The following is a 20,266-nucleotide window of genomic DNA, read 5'->3' on the forward strand; positions in this document are numbered from 1 at the left end:
TGTGGAGGTGGCAAATTAAAATGCTAATATAACATCAGCAAATAGGATTAAACATATATTTAAATTATTATCATTTTCTTTTCCAAACACTTATAGGTGATAATATTGTTTAAACTGAAATGTAAAATGTCCGCTATGTAATTTTTTAACAAAAGATAAAACGAGAATAACTTTTTTATTTGATATTTTATGGGATAATTACGAGTGTTCATAATTTGAAAATTGTGATATCGATATGATCTGTAAGGTGATCTGATTGTATCCAACCCGTACACTGATTGTATTCGACCCGTACACTAATAGAATCGGATACGGATCTGCAAAAATAAATAAGTAAATATTTTTTTTATATTTTTTATGTTTTATTTTAGACTTGAATCCGTAACCTCTTAAATGAGTATGGAAAGATTATGTCATTTGAACTATAACTCATTGACAAGAGTAAACATGTTTAAATGAATAAAAAAAAGAGATTTTATTATTTTTTAATAAAAATATACTTTTTAAAATATTAATATGTTTTGCGACATGCATTTTGTGGCTTAACTATTATAAGAATGGAGCTGCGTTTTGGGGTTACTTGCTCATAATCTTCCTAATCCGTTGTTTGCATTATTTCACTTTTCATCAAATATCACGTGAAACCAGCAAAATAGAACTTCTACTAAGACAATCTGAGACATGATGCTGGTATCTATACAACATGAATTTGTAACTGGTAAAATATATCCAAGGATGGACGCAGTAGATTTTAAACAAAAGATAAAACATCGAATAGCGGATAGTATGATTTGGCCTATTTCCTCGAACAGTTTGTATACAACTTATTACACTTATCATATGCTAAACTGAATGGAACGGGAGCATCAATGAGAGAAAAATAAAAGGTACAAAAAAAAAAGCAATAGGGAAAAGAAATCACAGAAAAAAGAAAAAAATATCAACATCGCCTGTTCCCGCTCATTACAATACAAAACAGTTGATATTGGTTGGTTAACCACCGGTGACTTTTTAGGTTTTCCCGTTGGCTCCACCAATCCATAAATCCAATAACAGAGAAGCCAAACCACCGGAACGGTATTGGCCAATAAACCAATCTGAATTTCTGGACATATCATTGCTATTAGACAATTATGAAGTAAACAAATGCCAGTGATGATCTGACGGTAAATTTTCCTTGATCTTTTCAAGCCGTTTAAGGATATCTATAAATGAAGGTCTTTGATTCATGTCAGCAGCCCAACTCTGTTGCGTTAACCTAAGAACAATCAAATCAGAGATCATGATATTACTTATTAAAGGCCAAAAGTGGTTTATGTAAACAAAACAAATGTATGCTGATTGCAACTTCTAGAACCTCTAATTGTACTGATGCAAAAAATGAGCTGGTTCATATTTGATGAAAATGGAAGTTCTAAGCAGCAAGAATATGCATGTAGTTTCTTAATGATCTCCATGTATGAAAGGAGGGTAAGAATACAGAAGTTGATTATTAAGTTGATCAGTTCATGTGAAAAGTTCAATAGTAACTTTAATAAGCGTATAGTTTCTGAGTGTTCTCCATGTGTCAGGAAGGATGATAAGAGCAAAAATGTGGGATCAGCTCACTGACAGCATGCTGGCTCACAGGCTCAGTGTAAAAGCAAAAGAAGAGACAACAAACTATGACGCCTGGAATTCAGGGAAATACTGTAACCACAGTAACGGCCTATCAGTTTTTTTTTTTTTTTGTGTTTTCGGGGGGGGGGGGGGGGGGGGGGCGGTTCACATTATAGAAGAATGCAATAAACAAGCAAAGTGATGAAATCAATCCTTAGTCAGAATTTGGGCAAACGGGATGCCAGAATTAATGTCAAGTATATAATTAAATGTAGGTGGCATGACTTGTAAACAACATCCCAATCAGAAGAATCTTAGTATGTACTTATATAAGAATCGGCTAGTGGACTTCTGAGGACACCACTTTTAAGATACCCTTATCTTATGTACTTGGAAGTAAAAGTAACCACATTATCCACAAAAATTTAAGCAAGAAGTTTTCTACCACTAGTTGGGCTTTTTTTAAAATAAACTGCAAAGGACCTTGCTCTCTTGAGAGAATCAGCTATTAGGTGAAAACCTAAATTTGATTTATATCACAAACATTTGCTGTCATGAAAAAAATGAAAAATCCTTTTCAGTTTCAAGGTCAACCATGTGAATAATGGTAACAACAGAAATGCTTGACCCCTTGGTCAAAGAGTCTGATATCATGTCCAGAACTGAATCTCTACTTTGGGTGCTAGGAAATTGGATTGAAGAAATATATGACTTACTCTTGCAGTTCGGGGGTATAACCCTTTGCCCGAAAAGTAGGTCTGTGTCCTTCTGCTGCACGTTTGGCTGCATCATAAGGTTCATAACTTGCAAAAGGGGGTTCACCTTCAAGCATCTAAATGAGACGAGGATAACTGAATCAAAACTAGCTTCAAATTTATATCACAAGAAACTCCTATGTTTAAGCAAGCTGAATTACCTCATACAAAATCATTGCAAAGGAGTACACATCAACCTTCTTATCATATCTTCGGTGTTTGAAAACTTCAGGAGCCATGTAGCGGTCTTTGTATATCCAAGAAAAAAGAAATTATATTAAATTTTGCATCTGAATGACTATTAATTTAAAATAATTTCAAAGAATACTCACAGCTCCCTGTTTCACCGGTCATCTTGTATACATCATGAGCATTTTTGACCTTGATAATTTTACTCAATCCAAAATCCCCAACTTTTAAATGATCGGCACTAGAGTTGACCAAAAGAACATTCCTGAAATTTTAGCATGTAACAAAATTCAATTTCAGCATAAAGAAATCGATATTCCAGCTGCATGCTCTTAGTAAATCTAGGAAGAAAACCAAATTCTGTTTCAATTTGTTAAAAATTAAAATTAATATATCATAAAGATTATACTGTCTGTGGCAGGTCATCCATGCTAAGATACATTCATATATAGGAGGCAATTGACCAACGTACCTTGGCTTTAGGTCTCGATGAATTATAACGTTTGGTTCATTGTGAAGATAGGCCATGCCTCTGCAGAAAATATCCACAAATATAGATTATTGAAATGATTTGATTAAGGGAAGCTGACTTCTGCAAATGCTTATACATTTTTTAAAGCCATGATCTCAGCATGATAAATACATGATGCTTTGCTCTGAAATTGGTAAAGCTATACATCAGCAGTTTCTGGGGGACATCTTCCTAAACAAGATTTGCTCAGATTACTTAACTGAGGCATCGGTAATAAAAAAAGATCTCAATCTCTCAAATCAACTTGTGAAATAATCTTCCACACGCAGCTGTTTACTTGCTTAATTCCTTGCAAGCCCTGTACTACTAACACAAAAGCTAGTTCACTTGCTTGACATTCACTTGCAATTTCTAAGTGGAGGTCTTAACACCTCCCACTTCAGCTTCCCACTCCCACTCCCTAACTCCCTTGGTAAAATAAAGGTTGACTAGAATTAAAAGATAAGTTCCATATCTCTTAACAGGAAAACAGCCATGTAATATCTGTTGGAAACCAGTCTTCTAATGTTTGCTTTGTAGCATATCCTAATGCTTAGGATGAAGGTTTGGTTGATAGTCAGAAATCATGGTAAGGTAAACAGCTCACTGCATACTGATAGCAGTGAGATGTAAGGAGTGTAAGCATTAGGTTGGACAATATGTCCATTTACGGGGAATCCCAAACTTTCATGGGATTGGGATTTGAGTAGTAGCATTCAAAATACTCTTGATAAGTAGGTTTAGACATCTTTGAAGGTGCCAATCCCTGCATTTGAGCAGCATTAAAAGAAATAAAAGAGAAAGGTTCTTTCAGAAATGTGGTGAAGTAGCATCCACAGTTGGAGCACAATGTCATAGTTCTTGACCAAAACTGTTCAGCCAAGTAGTTCTCATTCTGTTTCCTTTTTCAGTTATTTTTAAATTATTAAAAGAAAAGATGATTTCTTATCCTTCATTTATGAACTTATCTTTTGTGAATTGGTATCAAGAATAGCACTATAGCAGAAGTAAAAAGGAAAAGGAAGGCAAGGCATCATACCTGGCAATATCCATGGAAAAGTTGACAGCTGTTGAAGGACTCAATGAACCTTTGTCTTTGAGGTACTGATGAAGATCACCCTATCAATGAATGAAACAGAAGTTCAACATTTAGGCCAGAAACTGGATGCAGAGTCAACAACTGGAACATATTATAGTCATTCACATACCCCTCTTAGATACTCAGTAATTAACATAAGGGGGGTCCTGTCAGTAACAGCTCCGAGAAACTGAACTATATTAGGGTGTCGAAGCTTCACCAACAAATTGACCTCATGCCTGAAGTCCTGACTGCATGAAAAATCAACACACACAAAATAAACACAGACAAAGAATGAAAGATAAAGAGACAAATAAGTCAGATACATAAGATGATAAAAAAGATGGGGCAGAGAGATATTATGGTTTATTAGTTATTACTGCATGAGTACCAGATTAATCACAACTCACAAGTATGTGTGTGTGTGTGTGTGTCCCTCCCTCAATCTTCCCTTTCTTTAGTTTTGATTATTCATCATTAACAGGCATAAGATCCAAATATCAAAAGGGTTTAGAATGAAATCATTTGGCCCTAAATAGGAAGTAAATTTAACCAGACAAAATGCACTCAGCGAAAATAGTTCAATTACTTGTTGAGATGTTCACCATAGCCTCATGTAAGACTTGATATAGGATAGATAACAGTTCAGCAAATCCTTAGACATTAAATTTAACTGGTTTATCAACCACATGGCATCACAAGACATTCACATAATAAATAACCAGAAATTAGCAGCAACCAAATTGGAGAAATTGCTAGAAATGCGAGAAAGAGACTCACATCACCAATCGATCATCTGAAAGAGATGGAAGAATGCGTTTAACAGCAACTGGAGTCCCACGCCAATAGGCTTTTAAAATCTCACCAAAAGATCCCTGCATGAGATATCATATGCCAACATAGTTTATTGGTAGCTCAATTTTAAAAATACAAGTGAGGTGATATCCCCTACAAAGAAACAGCAAGAAACAATACATGCATACAACGGAAGAAAGAAAACATGCAGCTACTAACAAAGCTACCATCAAGAAACATTGTGCATAGAAGGGAAAAAGAATGAACATAAGCTAGCAAAAAGACAGAAATAATACCAAGAAACACTTCATGCATACAAGAATACAAGTTCAGCAACTGAAAATAAACAAAGTATCTATCTCCCTCTCCCTCTTTCCATAACTCGGTCCTAAATAATTCAACACACAAAACTTCCCTTCGGTGATCAGTTACTCAAACAACAACGAAATGCCAAGAGCACAGAGACAACCTGAAATTAATGCGAGTTCATGTGTTTTCTGATTTTCACCCTAGCTACTGAAGCATCACAGAATTTAATGTCAATTCTCAATGAATAAACTATCATCTAGGGTATTAGAACAAAACAACCAAAAATAGAACTGACCAAAAGCCAGAAACATAGCTTAAGTTTTATATGATGCAGGGACAATTGAACACTGGCACTGAAACAAAGAGAAGGTAGTAGCTGGAGTGAAGTGAAGGGAGAAACCTTTCCAATACGCGAGGAGTTAGAGAAGTCAATCTCGTTAGGGTCAACTTCCCAATCACACTTGTTCGGTAACGGCGGCGGTACTGGCCTCGCCTCAAAATGGCTACCATTTTGCCCCTGCATCATCATAAAAAACCACATCCACATTCACGCATTCAAGTTTTCCATCAATCATTGCACAAAAATCAAGAAAGTAACGGAAGTTATGGAACTCACATAAGACAATCCACCGTGAGTTTTCAGGAGCTCGATCACCGAAGTCCTGTTAGCTCCTTCCGCATCAGCAAGAGGCTGCGCACCAAAAGAAAAACCTAAATCTCATAATTCTCACAAATCATAATCAAGGAGGGCGGAGAACTGAATTGAATTGAATTACGGTGTTTTTCCAGCGATCCTGAGCGTTGACGTCGGCGCCGTACTCGATGAGGCAGTTAGCGACGTCGAGCCAGCCGTGAAGTGCGGCGACGTGGAGAGGAGTACGGTTATCGTAGTCCCTTGCCTTGACGAGTGAAGGATCCTCCTGGAGAAGCTTACGCACCGCAGCGGCGTCGTTTTGGTGCGCGTGCCACAGTATCAAGGAGGTGCGACTCACCCTAGCCTTCTCCTTCTGCTTGTCCTTCTCCTTGTTGTCGGCGTTGGCAGAGCTGCTGCTTCCTCCGCCGGAAGAATCGCCGCCGGAGCTCATGATACCGGAATCGAAGTGACGGCTTGTGTTAAAATTTGTGTGTACTATTCTTATTTATTAATATTAATGAGCTGAAACAGGGAAATTGGGGTTTATATATTATATAGTGAGATCAAGTGTGAAGCAAGGAAACAAGAATTTTGCCCTGCATTGTGGGGTTCAATTCTTTATATATGCAGATCCTGTAACCTTTTTCAAATGAGATCTTTCATAAAGGAAGGGATCAACTTGCAGTAGAATGGTACATTTCAACTCATTCCAGATAGCAGATAAACCATCTCTATTTTTATTTTTTAATTCCAGTAAGTAAAGTTTTTTTTCCTTTAATTTTTTTTTCTTATCCTAGTTGTCAAAAACATAAAGAATAAAAGGTGACGTTGACTTTTCTCGCTATGTATTATAATTCACGTGTCATAGGAATTAGGATAGAATTTCGCAGAAATGAACTTTTTGTTCATACAATTACTTATTTTCATGCATTATCACGTCAGCGGGTAACTCAACTTTAAAAGTTTAAATTAATTTTAATCAGATAATAATAATATAAATTTATTTATACTGTCAGAATATTAAAAAATAATTAAATTTATATACTTCCTCTGCTCCAAAGTAAATCAAAGTATTAAAAGTTTATATATAATATTGAATAATTACCCCTTTACAAGTGCGAAAGCTGATAAATAGTTTTTTTACTGACGGGAAGAAGTTGATAAATCTAAAATAGTGAAGGTAATTCTATGGTACTTTTAATATTGTGTCTATTTTATTAAAATAAATAAATCAATAATATTTGATAAATCTTAAATATTTAACTTTTTACTTAAAAAAGTCAAATAATTTAGACATTAAAATAAGATACCATAAAATTGACCAATAGTGAATGAGATCTGACTTCAATTAACGGACATTACATGATATATCTAATGCCATATATAATATAGTAAACTGTTCTGGGTTGCCGTTATTTAATAATAAAGCCCACAAATAAGAAAAAGTGCGATAGGAAATTCTGCAGATTGGTGACACCAACTGAAGTTTTGGCACATGGTATTGGTAGCAGGAGCAGCTAGCGGATATTCCTCATTCGAAACGTTCCAATAGTAGGGCGTTCCTTCTTTGGTGAGGCACGACACCACCCACAGCTATTATATAACAAATTCACAAATTTATTTGTGCACAAATTTTGGATTCTAATAAGAATGGTGGTTTCTAGAATAGCTTTCAAAGTTCACGTGAAAGCCAAATTTTAAACGTAACCATTAAGCAACAATAGTATACATATGCCTCTCTTATCAATATACTAATGGATGAATTAATAGAAAAATATAAACTCTGAAGAGAAAAAAAAAACTGGAGCCATTCATGTCATGTGATTGAATGTATGACAATATCCACGACCCCCAAAAAAAGCAGTTCGATCAACACAAAAAATGGAAAACGTAATAAATGGTTAGATATATTGACTATTGATTCTTATAGATTGTGCAGGGAAAAAAATAACTACCAAATTAATGATAACAAATAGAACTTTATTTATATAAGAATATAAGATTCTTAAAATGTAACGTTGACATATGGCCAAAGTTTCATGCCATAACATACAGTTTTTCATATAAAAAGAAGAAAACTAAAGTGTAAAGTCCAAAGTAGCACTACAAAACTCATCAGGCTGATTGGCCTTGCAATAATGTATATTCAGCTGCTGATTCGGAGCACTGGAACCTTGCGACGTGAGGACAATGCTTCATTCAATTGTGCAATTTGAATCAACAGTTGCCCAATTTTCTGCACCAGATATATAATTAGGATACTGTCTTCCATATTAACCGTATATCTTTTAAGTAAGGGCGGATCACAATAAATCATCTGTTAAAATGGATCGTCATTATCTATTTCTGACAAACAATTGTGCCAAAATGAGATGAACTAACTAAGCAAAAATTTTCATTTGAAGCACTTAAGAATTAGTCCAACTAACTTTATCAGTGGTGTAACTTAGTGCTAGAAAAAAAAAAAGTCAATACAAACACAAAATTAAAATGTTATGCATCTAAAAGTTAAAAAATACACACATCTAAAGTTTATATTATTTAATTAGATCAAAAGATAAAAGTGCTGTACTCTAAACCTTAAACCCTAGACTTTTCCATTTTGTAATCAATAACAGTTTAATCTTCTTGTATTTATTCATCTATTGACATGCTTAAATTTGGTAAATATCCTTAGATATGAATTTAATTGTACAAATAATACTATTTTTCTTTCTTTGCCGTAGAAATGTTTACACTTACCTCGTCTTTCTCCCTCAAAAGATCTGCCAGTTCCTCTACGCTCTGTCGACGGTCAACCCTCCTCCACCGCCGCCGCCGAAACCCCACGGAAACCACCGCAACCAGAACCGCCGCAGCCACTCCAAACACGCACGTGACTGACCAAAACGTACCCACACACACCACACATTCACGAACCATGGAAGCCACACGAACGACGCCGTTTCTCGCAGCCTCTAACCGCAGCTTCAATAGCTTCCTTCCTTCATTCGCAACCCTAATCCTCCAATCCGACGGTGCAGGCGCCTCCGCCGTCACTGCCGTATCACCTTCAACGGACGACGGCGACGAAGCTCCGTTGTCGTCCTCCGACGCCGCCGTCGAAACAGTTTCTGACGATGATGCTTGTTGATGGTGAATTGGAGGGTCGTCAGTTGAAGAGGATTGGTCAACGGGAACCTGAAGGTAGTCATCGTTGACCGTCACCATGCCCCATCTGAGACCTGGTTCTATTTCTTGCCATTCGTTGATGTCCTCTGAATCTCTGTTATCCATTCTATGATGAGTTCAATTTTGTGCAAAGCGTCAATCACTTCTTATTAGAGCTGAAACTGAATACAAAGATCTTCTTTCAATTTTCTGCATGTCTTAATCCCTATTTGATGATCATAAATATCTGCATCAACCTTGTGGATAAATATCTTTGTAATTTTGGTGTTTTTCATTTTTGGATGGCTTGAACTTTTGTAGGATTGTTCTAGTAGGGGAAAATTCACTACCTTACACTGAAGGATATGGTGGGCCAGATATTTTTCAAAAGTATCCAAAGGACACAGAAGGTATTCCATTAATATATAAATAATATTTCCTATAATATTATAATTATCAATAATAGTATGAAGATGAAACCATGATTGAATTTGAATTTTGAAGCCGAAAGAATTGAACTATTGGACCCTTCTGGGATCACAATTTTGCAGCAGTATCATCAATCAATTGCAAGTTAAACTGTCAAGCGGCCCATCCCTTCCCTCCATTGTAGTTATAGGAAGGGGTGGTGACCATGTGTCCTTAATCTGTGGAAGTGGGACCAAATCTTGCGAATTATTTGAAATACGCATAAATCGTTGGCTAACACCTGTACACGCTGAATGACCACATTAAAATTAAAAAATATCAAAATTTATTAATTTTTATCATTAATTAATTATAAATATTTATAAGTGTAAAATAAAATATATAATATATTTTATTAAATTAAAAAAATTAAATTAATAAATTTAATTTTGATATATTAATAATATAAAATATTTTACATGCAATTATATCAATTTTTTAAATAATTATTTACGTGATCAATATAAAATATAATTATTTTTATTAATATAGTATTATGTAATTAGATATACGTATAAAATAATTTTATAATAACAGTACATTAAAATAAAATTTTTAAATTAATAATCAAATAATAACTTAAAAAATAAATTTTAATAGCCCACCTCTCACATTTCTCTTCAAATTATGTCACTTGCTTCTTGCATGTTACGCCATTTTCTTCCTTTCCCACAATAATGTTTTCATACTTCCCCCTTCTTTTTTTATTAGTGTTTTTTTAAGGGTATTTAACTAACTCTATAAATTATTTTATTCTGTACATTATACATAAATGATTAGTATTGTATTATATTGGTAATTTTTGACCAACAAGATACCAGTACAATAATAATACACATGCCAAATTTTATATATACAACTATACAAGATTACAAGGCATTTGTTTTCAATATAAAAAATGATTAATAGTCTTTTTTTTTTTTTACTTTTTGATGTTTCTGAAATTAAATAAATTTTACCTATTTAAAAATTATAAAATAATTTATACTTATTTAAAAATTCAGAAAGAGAAACTAAGACTCTAATTGCAATTTTTTTCAATATGATTGCTTGGTCGTTAATTATATTCTATTAAAAAGGCCAACGAGCCTTATAAGTCAATAATAAAACAAACAATTGTAAGGTCTTATTTTGAATATTTTATTGATTCCAGGGGTACATAACATAGCATGATCTTAGACTCTTACCATACCTACCTAACTCCAAGAACTTGAAGACTCCTTTTTAAGTGTTGTGATATTCTCTTTCCCTTGAAGAACATGATTATCTCTGCACTCTTGACATCCGTTGGGATAAACACTGGTCTCTGTGTAGTGTTCTTCGCATGTTACTCCATATTGAGGAAGCAACCAAGTAACTATGCAGTCTATATACCGCGCCTACTTGCTGAGGGAACATCCAAGAGGATACCACGTTTCAATCTAGAGAGAATACTACCTTTCTCCAACTGGGTTGCAAGAGCATGGAGGCTCTCTGAGGATGAACTTTTATCATTGTCAGGATTAGATGCTGTTGTGTTTATGCGCATGATAACGTTCAGGTATTAGATTATTCTTTAGCTTCCGGCGTGTTTGCGAGTTGGGATCTTGGAGGGAAGGGAATGCCTTGATGAGTTTACTCTTCTAGGCCTTCTCTTCTTATCCAAAATTCCAACTGGCAAGCACATCCTCTGTTGCAGGATGGTTCCAATTCCATGGCTTGCCTTCATGAATAGAAAAGAATAAATTGAACAGTTTGTGTAATTTGTTGAATGTGCAGTTTGAAAATATTTACTTTTGCTGGGATTATAGGGATCTTTGTGCTTCTTCCAGTCAATTGCTGGGGAAATCAGCTGCAAGATTTTGATGTTGTTGACTTCGCCAACAACTCATTGGATGTGTTCACAATATCAAATGTAAACAGTGGTTCTAATTGGTGAATACTGCTTCATGATTCTAATTTTAATTCAGTAGATTTTTAAATTCAGGTTTTATCTCTGTTTCAGCTTTGCCTTGTATTGAGGTCCTTGGTGCTTTTTTTTTTTTTTTAATTTCAGGTTGTGGGTTCATTTCTTTGCTGTATATATTCTCACTGGATTTATATGCTTACTACTTCACCATGTAAGCACATCTATACTATATCTATAATTCTGAAGAGCTTTATAAGGTTTTTCTTTTCCCTCTCCCTATTTGGGTGGAGTGGCTGGTACAAGATTCAGCAATTCAACTGCATACTCTTTACTCATTTATATTTGAATCTTCAGGAATATAAGTACATAGCTTTGAAAAGACTCTCTTACTTTTATTCATCCGATCCTCGGCCACATCAGTTCACCATTTTGGTTCGCAGCATTCCAAGCTCCTCAAGTTACAGTATCAGTGACAGTGTTGAGAGCTTCTTTAGGGAGTTTTACCCATCTACATATGTGTCGCACGTGGTCATTCGTCGCACAAACAAAATCAGAAGTCTCCTAGTAAGCTTTCTGTTGAATTTTGTTTCCATTTTCTGTTCACTACTCTTTTCTCTATGTTTACAATTTCTTGGAAATTTTTAAGTGTGTGTGAACCCATCTATCTATCTTTTGGCTTTCCATATCAAATGATTTTAAATCATACAAAACCTTTGTTTACTATTTCCCCTTATTTTCTCCACTTCTCAATCACTTAATAATGTTTAAGCTCCATATTCCAGCAATTGAGATTCATGTTGCAGACGGTCTAAAACATTAATGAGATATCCCAGGTGATTATTATTGTTCCAAAAGGGAAACTCTCTGAGACAATTTTAGTGACCAAAATGGCAAAATCTTCGAGTAATATCTTGTTATTCTATTAACTTCAGTGATTTTAGCATCTTTGCTGGTAACCTGTTATTTGTCATTGCATGTAAAAGATGGAAGCAATGCTGTTGACTTTCATTTGTTGTACTTATTTTATTTGCAGTAATTATGTAGCTCATTATATGAGTTTCCCCTTAAATACAGATTAAAGCAAAGAATTTGTATAAAAAGATTACTCAATTACGGAAACACAATCGCCAAAAGAATAAACAAGGTGATTATTTTCGACTTTTTGGACAAGACGATGGTCTTATAGATCAATATGGCAAGAAGTTGAGCGAAATTGAACAGAATGTAAGATTGCATCAGTCAGAGAATTCACTGGCAACAGAAGTATGTGCCATCCATCTGATTCTTAATATACTATATAATATTAGAACTATTTCAATCTTTTGTTATCTCATTTCCCTTTCCTTATGTCTGATGGAATCCACATTCTTGTTTAATGTTCAAGGAGGCTCGAGCTGCGTTTGTGTTCTTCAAGTCTCGTTATGCCGCTGCAACTGCCTTCCATATGCAGCAATCAGTCAATCCCACCCAGTGGATTGCTGAGCCAGCTCCAGAACCTCGGGATGTTTACTGGCCTTTCTTTTCTGAATCATTCATGCGAAGATGGATTTCTAAATTGGTGGTTTTAGTTGCAACTACTCTATTCACACTTTTGTTCCTTATACCAGTTGTGATTGTACAGGGCCTAACCAACCTCAAACAACTGGAAGTTTTGTTTCCGTTCTTGACAAGTATTCTAACCATGTAAGTGAAGTTGGTTTGCTGATATATTTTTGTAATTGTTTATGCTTATCTCTTCTTTGTCATGCTAAGTTGCTAACTCTGCTATCTTGTTTCCCCACATCTGATGGTTCCATTGTCCTAGGATAGGATTATATGATAACTAGATCAAAGATATAGTCGATTATCTCTTGAGTATACACTTTACAAGCATAATGCAAATCAGCATGTGTTCCACTTTCCGCTGAAAGAAAAATTTTAATGAATTGATACTTGCATTATAACTTGATTGCTTGTGAATTGCCTGTCACATGTAGGAACTGCTATGCCAAACCATCATTTGAAGTACATTTTGGTTGTGCTTGTAACTTGGATTTTGCAATTGATAAAGATGATATCTGATTGTATATTATTTACCATGAATTGTTCGAAGGCTTTCTGCCAGGTTTCCTTGATGCTGATTGTGATTTCAATTATTGCTAATTGGACAGTCAATACGATTTTCTGTAAACTCAATAATCTGCATCTGTGATTAATCCTTTCTAGTCAGATTCATTGTAACTACCTTAATTTTTGATGCTATATCTTAATTAGGAAGGCATGCTAGCTTTACCTTAAATTCTCTTTTAATCTGTTAATGGATAATTCCTGAACCTTTCATGAATCTGCTTGCAGAAAATTTGTTACCCAAATAATCACAGGATATCTTCCCAGTCTTATTCTTCAATTGTCTCTGAAAGCGGTACCTCCTATCATGGGGTTCCTTACCTCCATGCAAGGTTACATCTCACATAGTGATATAGAAAGTAGTGCATGCAACAAAGTGATATGGTTCACAGTATGGAACGTCTTTCTTGCAACTGTCTTTTCTGGGTCATTTATATCCTTGCTATCTGTCATCCTTGATCCAAAGCACATTCCTGAGAGGTTGGCAGTTGCTGTTCCAGCACAGGTTAGACAATATCTATTGGGTTATAGCCGGAATTAAACAATGCTTTGTGTCGGGTAAAGCAATCTAGTGTTAGGATAACTGTCTTTCGGCATCATGTAATGAAACATCATGATGAATTATGTCTCAAACGTTATACTTCTTTTCTCATCCTGAGTGAGTGATTGAATCAGAAAATATAATTTTTTTTAATAAATTGAAAACTTAATAATCTACTTAATCAGGCAAACCCTTTGAAATAGAAATCTTTAATCTAACAGACCAAGATGCCTAAACCTGACTGCCAAGTGACCTCTTCAAATATTAAAATCACTCTTTATAAATCTTAGTATTGTTGATCTATAAATTGCATACCAAGTTACCACCTTTCATTATGTTTTTTTATTTCTTTCATTTTTAATGCCATAAATCTTTGTTTTATTGTAGGCATCTTTTTTCATTACTTATGTTGTCACATCAGGATGGACAAGTGTGACATCAGAGCTCTTTCGGATAATTCCTCTACTTGGCAGTTTGATTACAAGGCCCTTCTCAAGTCCTGATGATGAATTTGAAGTACCATCTCTTCCTTTCCACAGGGATGTTCCAAGGGTCCTTTTCTTTGGACTTCTTGGTATCACATATTTCTTCCTAGCTCCACTAATTTTACCATTCCTATTGGCCTATCTCTGTCTCGCATACATCATTTATCGAAACCAGGTCAGCATTTCTTTGTATGCTTATATTATCTATCTACTTCTGGAAGGAAGGTTCTTTTATCTTTATTTTCTATCATACATGACAATTATCAATTATGTCTTGCTTTGGATAGTTATGATTTTTGAAATATTGAGTAGCCTACTTCCAATGTATGAAGAGTTAGATATAAAACCATTATTAAGACTCCGCCTAACAATTTAACCATTAGGGGTGAGGTGGTTTTTAAATTAATAAGAACATTGTCTCCATGATATCATTGCCATTCTGGAATCTAACATCATTAAAGTAGCTTTTTTGTTGAGAACACAACTCTCCAAAATTCACTATGATATAGCTTGTGCTGATCCTCTACCTTTTGTATTGTGCAGTTTATAAATGTATATGCACCAAAGTATGAAACCGGTGGGAAATTATGGCCTACAGTGCACAATACAATGATTTTCTCTCTGATACTCATGCACATGATTGCACTGGGAATTTTCGCATTGAAAAAGCTTTCTCCAGCATCCTCCTGGATGCTTCCTCTACCAGTTCTCACTCTTCTCTTTAACGAGTACTGCCGAAAGCGATTCTTGCCCATATTTATCGCATACTCTACAGAGGTAAGAGTCAAGTGCTGTAGCCTATGTTTTTCGAAGAGTAAGTGCATTGCTGCATTTAGTCCTCAGTTCTAAGCAGATTATATCAATTTGTGATTATGTTTCCAGAGTTTGATTAAGAAGGACAGAGAAGACCAAAATGATCCAAGAATGGCTGAATTTTACAAGAAGTTGGTAATTGCTTATAAAGACCCTGCTTTGCTTCCATTTCATTACACATCAAACACTGATGATCTATTCGATCCCCTATTATCTTAAGTTCAACACTGAGGCACAATATTCATTCATTTATGTCCAGTTGTATAGGCTGTTCCTCTATGTGATACGAAATTAATTACTATTTCTTAGAACAGTGGAATGCAGGTGTGCCATTGTGTGCATACTGCAAATAGAGTTGTTGTGAATTAGAGTTAGCAATATTTGCCCAATCTTTATTGTTACATCCAAAAATATGCAGAAACTGTATGGTTGATGAGTTCCTTGCTCAAAAGGATTCAGATTCACAAATTTTTAACTCATAATAGGTTCACCAATGTGATTTTTTAGCTTTAACAAGATAAATCTTATAAAAGCTGCATAAATTTGTGTTTTAAGCGAGAAAGTGCATTAAGAAATAGAAGAAAGGAAATCGAAAAGAAAAAAACATGATAAAATCTTGAACATAGAAAGGTAATGAATATTAAGATAAAAAAAAAAAGCCAAAATGCAAAAACAGATACAACATAGCTATCCAAGCATAAAATTCATGGTGTTTGATATGGTGTCTAAAAATTATTGTTTAATTGTTAAAAAAAGTTAATTAATTAATTTTAAATTTAAAAGTATAAAAGTTAAGATATTCTAAATATTTAACAATTGGCCAAAAATCAAAACCAAGTTGCATTGCTAGAAAGACCGTTCCCTTTTAAAACTCAATTCTTAATTTAATCCCATTATCTTTCATCAGCTTTTCTGGTTCCTTCCTTCAACCTCCATCTTTACTTTTTGGATCAGCTGTAGCCAGCTTTAGTGATATTTCTAGAATGATTAAATCAAACGTAACGATGTGAACGAAAAAGTGTATTTTTTTATTAGAGTTTTTAAACGAGAGTTTGTATAAAATTGATTTGGATGAAAAGTAAGTTTGAGTGAACGTGATTGACAATCTTTATATCAAAATTGATTGTAGTAAAACAAATGTTGTTTGGATTATATTACTCAAAATCACTTTTAGATGAAAAATTACTAAAAAAGATATCAATTTAAATATTTTTTTATGTATATGCAAAATCAGAACACTAACAAAAATAATATAAAAAATATTTAACATATAAATAAAATAAATACAATAAAAAAATATGAAAGAGAGTACTATAAATTTTATAATGTCAAACAAAAAGAAAATATTCTATAATTTTTCTAGTACTGTTAGTACTCTTTAATTTAGTATTATTTTGGACTATAAATTATCATTATTTATGGCTTTATTGTTACTTATAATTAATTTTTTATTTATTTTGTCTTTTTTTATATGATCATAATTTATATTATACAAAATTTTGATAATAAACGTAGTATATAATAATTACAATTACAAATTTTACAAAGTCAGAATAAAAAAATAAAAAAATTAATACAAAATAAAAATAAAGTACATCAAAGAATAGAAAAAAAAATCATACAGATAAGAAATAATAAAAATTTCATAAAATCAATAACATATATCATATGAACAAAAAAATACAATAAGAAATAAATAAAATTCGTATGAATAAAATCAAATAAAAAAATAAAAAAATTTCATTCACAACATAAATATAATGCAATAAAGAATAAAAAAAATTTCATATGAAAAAAATAATAAAAATATCCTTAAAAAAGTCAACAACATTTGTGATATGAATAAAAAAATATGATAAAATAAATAAAAAATCATACGAACAAAGCCAAACAAAAATAAAAAAAATTCATAAAAACATACATTTAAAAAATAGTATAATAAATGTTAAAAAAACTTATAAAAATATAACATGAGAAATCAAAACACTACACAAATAATATAAAAATATTTATTATATAAATAAAAAATATAAGTAAAAATTACAATAAAAAACATAAAAATTAAAATATGAAAATGAATATTAAAAATAATAAAAAATTAAAATATTCAATTTGTTAGTGATTAAAACAAATCTGAACTATTTTAATAAAAAAATTGTAACAAGAACTATGAAGAATTAGGAAGAACTACAAAGAATTATTGTGAAGGTAATAGTTACTGGTATCCTTTTTATAGAAGAAATTGAAGGGTAGGGTTAGTAAAAAAGAAATAAATTTTTCACCTAATTTTTCAAAGACAATAAACAACCATGAATATGAAACGCAAAAGTTATAAATTTTAGCTTCTCCTAAACGTGCGTTCAGAAGTAGAATCAATACTGGGTTCAGGAAAAAAAAATGGGCAAACATAAAAGTAAAGCTTTTAAGAAGTTCAAATGTGTTTCTCTCCTCTCCAAAGTGTTTGCCAAACACACCCAAAATCTATCCAAATACATTTTATAAAGTTTTTACATTGTTTAAACATAAAAGCATGTGTGTGATGCAACATTTTTTTTCTTGAGCTAGTTTTGGAGATTGATTTAAGTCTACTTAATTTTTCATATAGTATCAGAATCAGGTTACAACTGCTATTAGATTGCCCTCACACTCTGCACATTAATGCAAACATTAGTTCATTAAAGTTATTTTCAGACTTTTTATTTTCTTGGCCAAGGTGGAGACATTATATATCTTGAAAAAAATATATATATATAAAAAATCTTAATTCATCGTTCTAATTATTCTCTTAATTTTTAAATATTTTAAAAAGTAACATATATAATTTAAAAAATAAACTAAAACTCGCTATCAATCACTCTATGCAATAATCTGTAACGCTTAAACAAACAACAAATGAAAAACACCAAAATAGGGAATATTTGAGACACTTTGGGGTATCCTTGTCGCTTCTTTAGGCCTTTTTCTTCCGGGCTATTATGCAGTGTCTGGTGGAAAAAATTAAGTTTGGTTTGTCTAGTGATTAACTCATTAGTTTGTTTAACTAAGTATTGAGAGTTCGAATTTTACTTTGTACATATAGCAACCTATTAACAAATGGCAAACCTTTAAATGAAACTTTGATCCGTGATGGCGACAGATTAGTCTTTGTCTACTGAATTGAAGAATACTGTGAAAACCCAAAAAAAAAAAAGAATTAATCGCAAAGGGAAATGATTTTGAAATGAAATGATTTGTGATGATGCACTAATGCTTAGGCTAAATCTTAAGACTTAAAGCATGCACCAACTATAAACTAAGCTCTGAAGCACCCATATTATTATTACACAACTTTTTTCTCTTTCTCCTAAACTTGTTTTTATGCGTCTTTTACATTGGATAAAACTTGTCTTTCTAAAACTAATTACCACAACGTAAAAAATGCACACTACATGTTGGTAAAAACGACAAACAAGAAATAAATATGTGCAAATAATAATATTTACTATAAAAGTTGTGCTATTCTGGAAACTTCAATGAATCTCGTCATAAAAGCTAATGCTATTGGTTTCATATGGTATATTCTTTTTATGACTGATTAAGATTGATTTCTACAACGTTTATTTGACAATGACAAATAGTCCTCATATGCCGGAAATTAATCCAAATTTATTTATCTAAGGAAAATCCAGTGGAAAAATCTGTCATAACTCAAGAATAGTGGCTTCTACCATTGAGCAGAACATATGAAAGAATATGACTATACGGTATCTGTATTATAGTGGCTAAGTACTGAACAATCGTATCAAAGTGACCAACAATAGGAAATAAATTCACCTAATATTTGGTAACCAATAAAATTTAGTTCAAAACGGCCTAAACTTTCTATTTTTTGATATTATTTATTTGATTGAACCCCAGTTAATGACTATATTCCAGGCACTTTTTTTTTTTTTTTGTTGAGCCACATTTAACTGATTTTGATCATGAGAAGTAATGTGTAACTGATATAGACATTTATGGGATACATATATTGTATTTCCTTATAATAAAAATATATCCGTGAGTACCAGGGAGAAAAAACATATGATATTATTTTGAAAGTAAGATTTTTGGGATTTGATTCCCATCAAATTTGAATTGACTTAGTATAATTAAATAAAAAGAGATATTTATAATTAAGGAGAGTGATTCATACTCTCTTAAAAATATTATTTGTGATTTTTTGCTACATAGCATTACTCTTTTTTTTATTTTGCTAATGTCTGTTTAGAGAGAAGGGGAATGAATATTTTGAAATGTTTTAACTGGTGAAAAATTTTGGAATCTTACACTCATTTTGTTTATGGTCTCTTCTATTTCCTCAATCAAAAAGCAGACACAACATGAGATTTCTATTAAAGAATTTCCTTTTGTTTTTGGGTTCTTAGTGCAAAATCTTCCATTTGAAGTGATTTGGACACTTTTTTAAGGAACTAAATCACATATAGGCCTAATTAGTTGCTGCATAAACTGCATGCACACATCAAATATGAAATGTCTAATATTTTTTTTTTGAAATACAAAACTCGACACAACAAAGTGGAACAACAAGAATAAAAGATTATTTATGACCTCTATTCCTTTGTCATCTCCGATATTGTCATCAATAATTAAAGAAATCAACACAACTCCACTCTCTATAGCTTTTAAATAAAGATTGAATAACATCAGCAACTTCTGACGCCTTATTCTAAAAGATCCTTTGATTTCTTTCCCACCAAATATTCCAAACAATAGCCAAAAAGCCTATCAACCACTATGAGATGTCTAATTGTTATATTTACATAGACATTCTCAATATTGTAATAAGCATGGCACTGATGCAATGTTATCTACCAAATGAGATTCGTATCAAATGGAGAGAATGAGACTATATCGACATAATGTTCATACAAATAACATTTTTTTATTTCTGCCATGAAACGTT

At 32.8% G+C, this 20,266-nt stretch overlaps 3 protein-coding genes across 5 annotated transcripts; 1 reads left to right on the forward strand and 2 right to left on the reverse strand.

Moving 5' to 3' along the window:
* Positions 1-763: 763 nt before the first annotated feature.
* LOC112791961 (serine/threonine-protein kinase VIK) lies at positions 764-6,624 on the reverse strand. The gene is made up of 11 exons (XM_025835020.3): positions 6,013-6,624; positions 5,853-5,927; positions 5,637-5,753; positions 4,913-5,007; positions 4,263-4,383; positions 4,094-4,173; positions 3,016-3,075; positions 2,687-2,808; positions 2,516-2,601; positions 2,316-2,431; positions 764-1,258 (listed from the first exon to the last, which is right to left on the reverse strand). Exons 1-11 carry the CDS (start codon positions 6,319-6,321, stop codon positions 1,132-1,134), a joined length of 1,308 nt encoding a protein of 435 aa, XP_025690805.1. The 5' UTR covers positions 6,322-6,624; the 3' UTR covers positions 764-1,131.
* A 1,205-nt stretch (positions 6,625-7,829) lies between these two features.
* Positions 7,830-9,307, reverse strand: LOC112791962 (uncharacterized). Its single transcript, XM_025835022.3, has 2 exons — positions 8,613-9,307; positions 7,830-8,106 (listed from the first exon to the last, which is right to left on the reverse strand). Exons 1-2 carry the CDS (start codon positions 9,144-9,146, stop codon positions 8,017-8,019), a joined length of 624 nt encoding a protein of 207 aa, XP_025690807.1. The 5' UTR covers positions 9,147-9,307; the 3' UTR covers positions 7,830-8,016.
* A 39-nt stretch (positions 9,308-9,346) lies between these two features.
* LOC112791963 (CSC1-like protein At1g69450) lies at positions 9,347-15,710 on the forward strand. Of its 3 annotated transcripts, XM_025835024.3 has the most exons (11): positions 9,347-9,430; positions 10,642-11,028; positions 11,247-11,382; positions 11,524-11,587; positions 11,731-11,940; positions 12,451-12,639; positions 12,761-13,059; positions 13,711-13,987; positions 14,411-14,683; positions 15,052-15,285; positions 15,391-15,710. In XM_025835024.3, exons 3-11 carry the CDS (start codon positions 11,333-11,335, stop codon positions 15,538-15,540), a joined length of 1,746 nt encoding a protein of 581 aa, XP_025690809.1. In that variant the 5' UTR covers positions 9,347-9,430; positions 10,642-11,028; positions 11,247-11,332; the 3' UTR covers positions 15,541-15,710. The 3 variants fall into 3 exon arrangements, with proteins under 3 accessions (XP_025690809.1, XP_025690808.1, XP_025690810.1); XM_025835023.3 differs by lacking the exon at positions 9,347-9,430 and having other exon boundaries at positions 11,247-11,402; XM_025835025.3 differs by lacking the exon at positions 9,347-9,430 and having other exon boundaries at positions 10,650-11,028; positions 11,279-11,382.
* The last annotated feature ends 4,556 nt before the right edge of the window (positions 15,711-20,266 follow it).

This window comes from Arachis hypogaea, chromosome 13 (genome assembly GCF_003086295.3).
Source record: "Arachis hypogaea cultivar Tifrunner chromosome 13, arahy.Tifrunner.gnm2.J5K5, whole genome shotgun sequence".
Taxonomy (NCBI): domain Eukaryota; kingdom Viridiplantae; phylum Streptophyta; class Magnoliopsida; order Fabales; family Fabaceae; genus Arachis; species Arachis hypogaea.

Coding starts and splice junctions, on each gene's coding strand:
- LOC112791962 (XM_025835022.3), bottom strand. CDS start 9,146: ATGGATAACAGAGATTCAGAGGACATCAACGAATGGCAAGAAATAGAA. Junction 8,107..8,612: donor TTTTGAGGGAGAAAGACGAG/GTAAGTGTAAAC, acceptor TATCTGGTGCAG/AAAATTGGGCAACTGTTGAT.
- LOC112791961 (XM_025835020.3), bottom strand. CDS start 6,321: ATGAGCTCCGGCGGCGATTCTTCCGGCGGAGGAAGCAGCAGCTCTGCC. Junction 5,008..5,636: donor ACTCCTCGCGTATTGGAAAG/GTTTCTCCCTTC, acceptor TATCTCATGCAG/GGATCTTTTGGTGAGATTTT. Junction 3,076..4,093: donor TTTTCCATGGATATTGCCAG/GTATGATGCCTT, acceptor TATTTTCTGCAG/AGGCATGGCCTATCTTCACA.
- LOC112791963 (XM_025835023.3), top strand. CDS start 10,748: ATGATTATCTCTGCACTCTTGACATCCGTTGGGATAAACACTGGTCTC. Junction 11,029..11,246: donor ATGCGCATGATAACGTTCAG/GTATTAGATTAT, acceptor TTGAATGTGCAG/TTTGAAAATATTTACTTTTG. Junction 13,988..14,410: donor CAGTTGCTGTTCCAGCACAG/GTTAGACAATAT, acceptor GTTTTATTGTAG/GCATCTTTTTTCATTACTTA.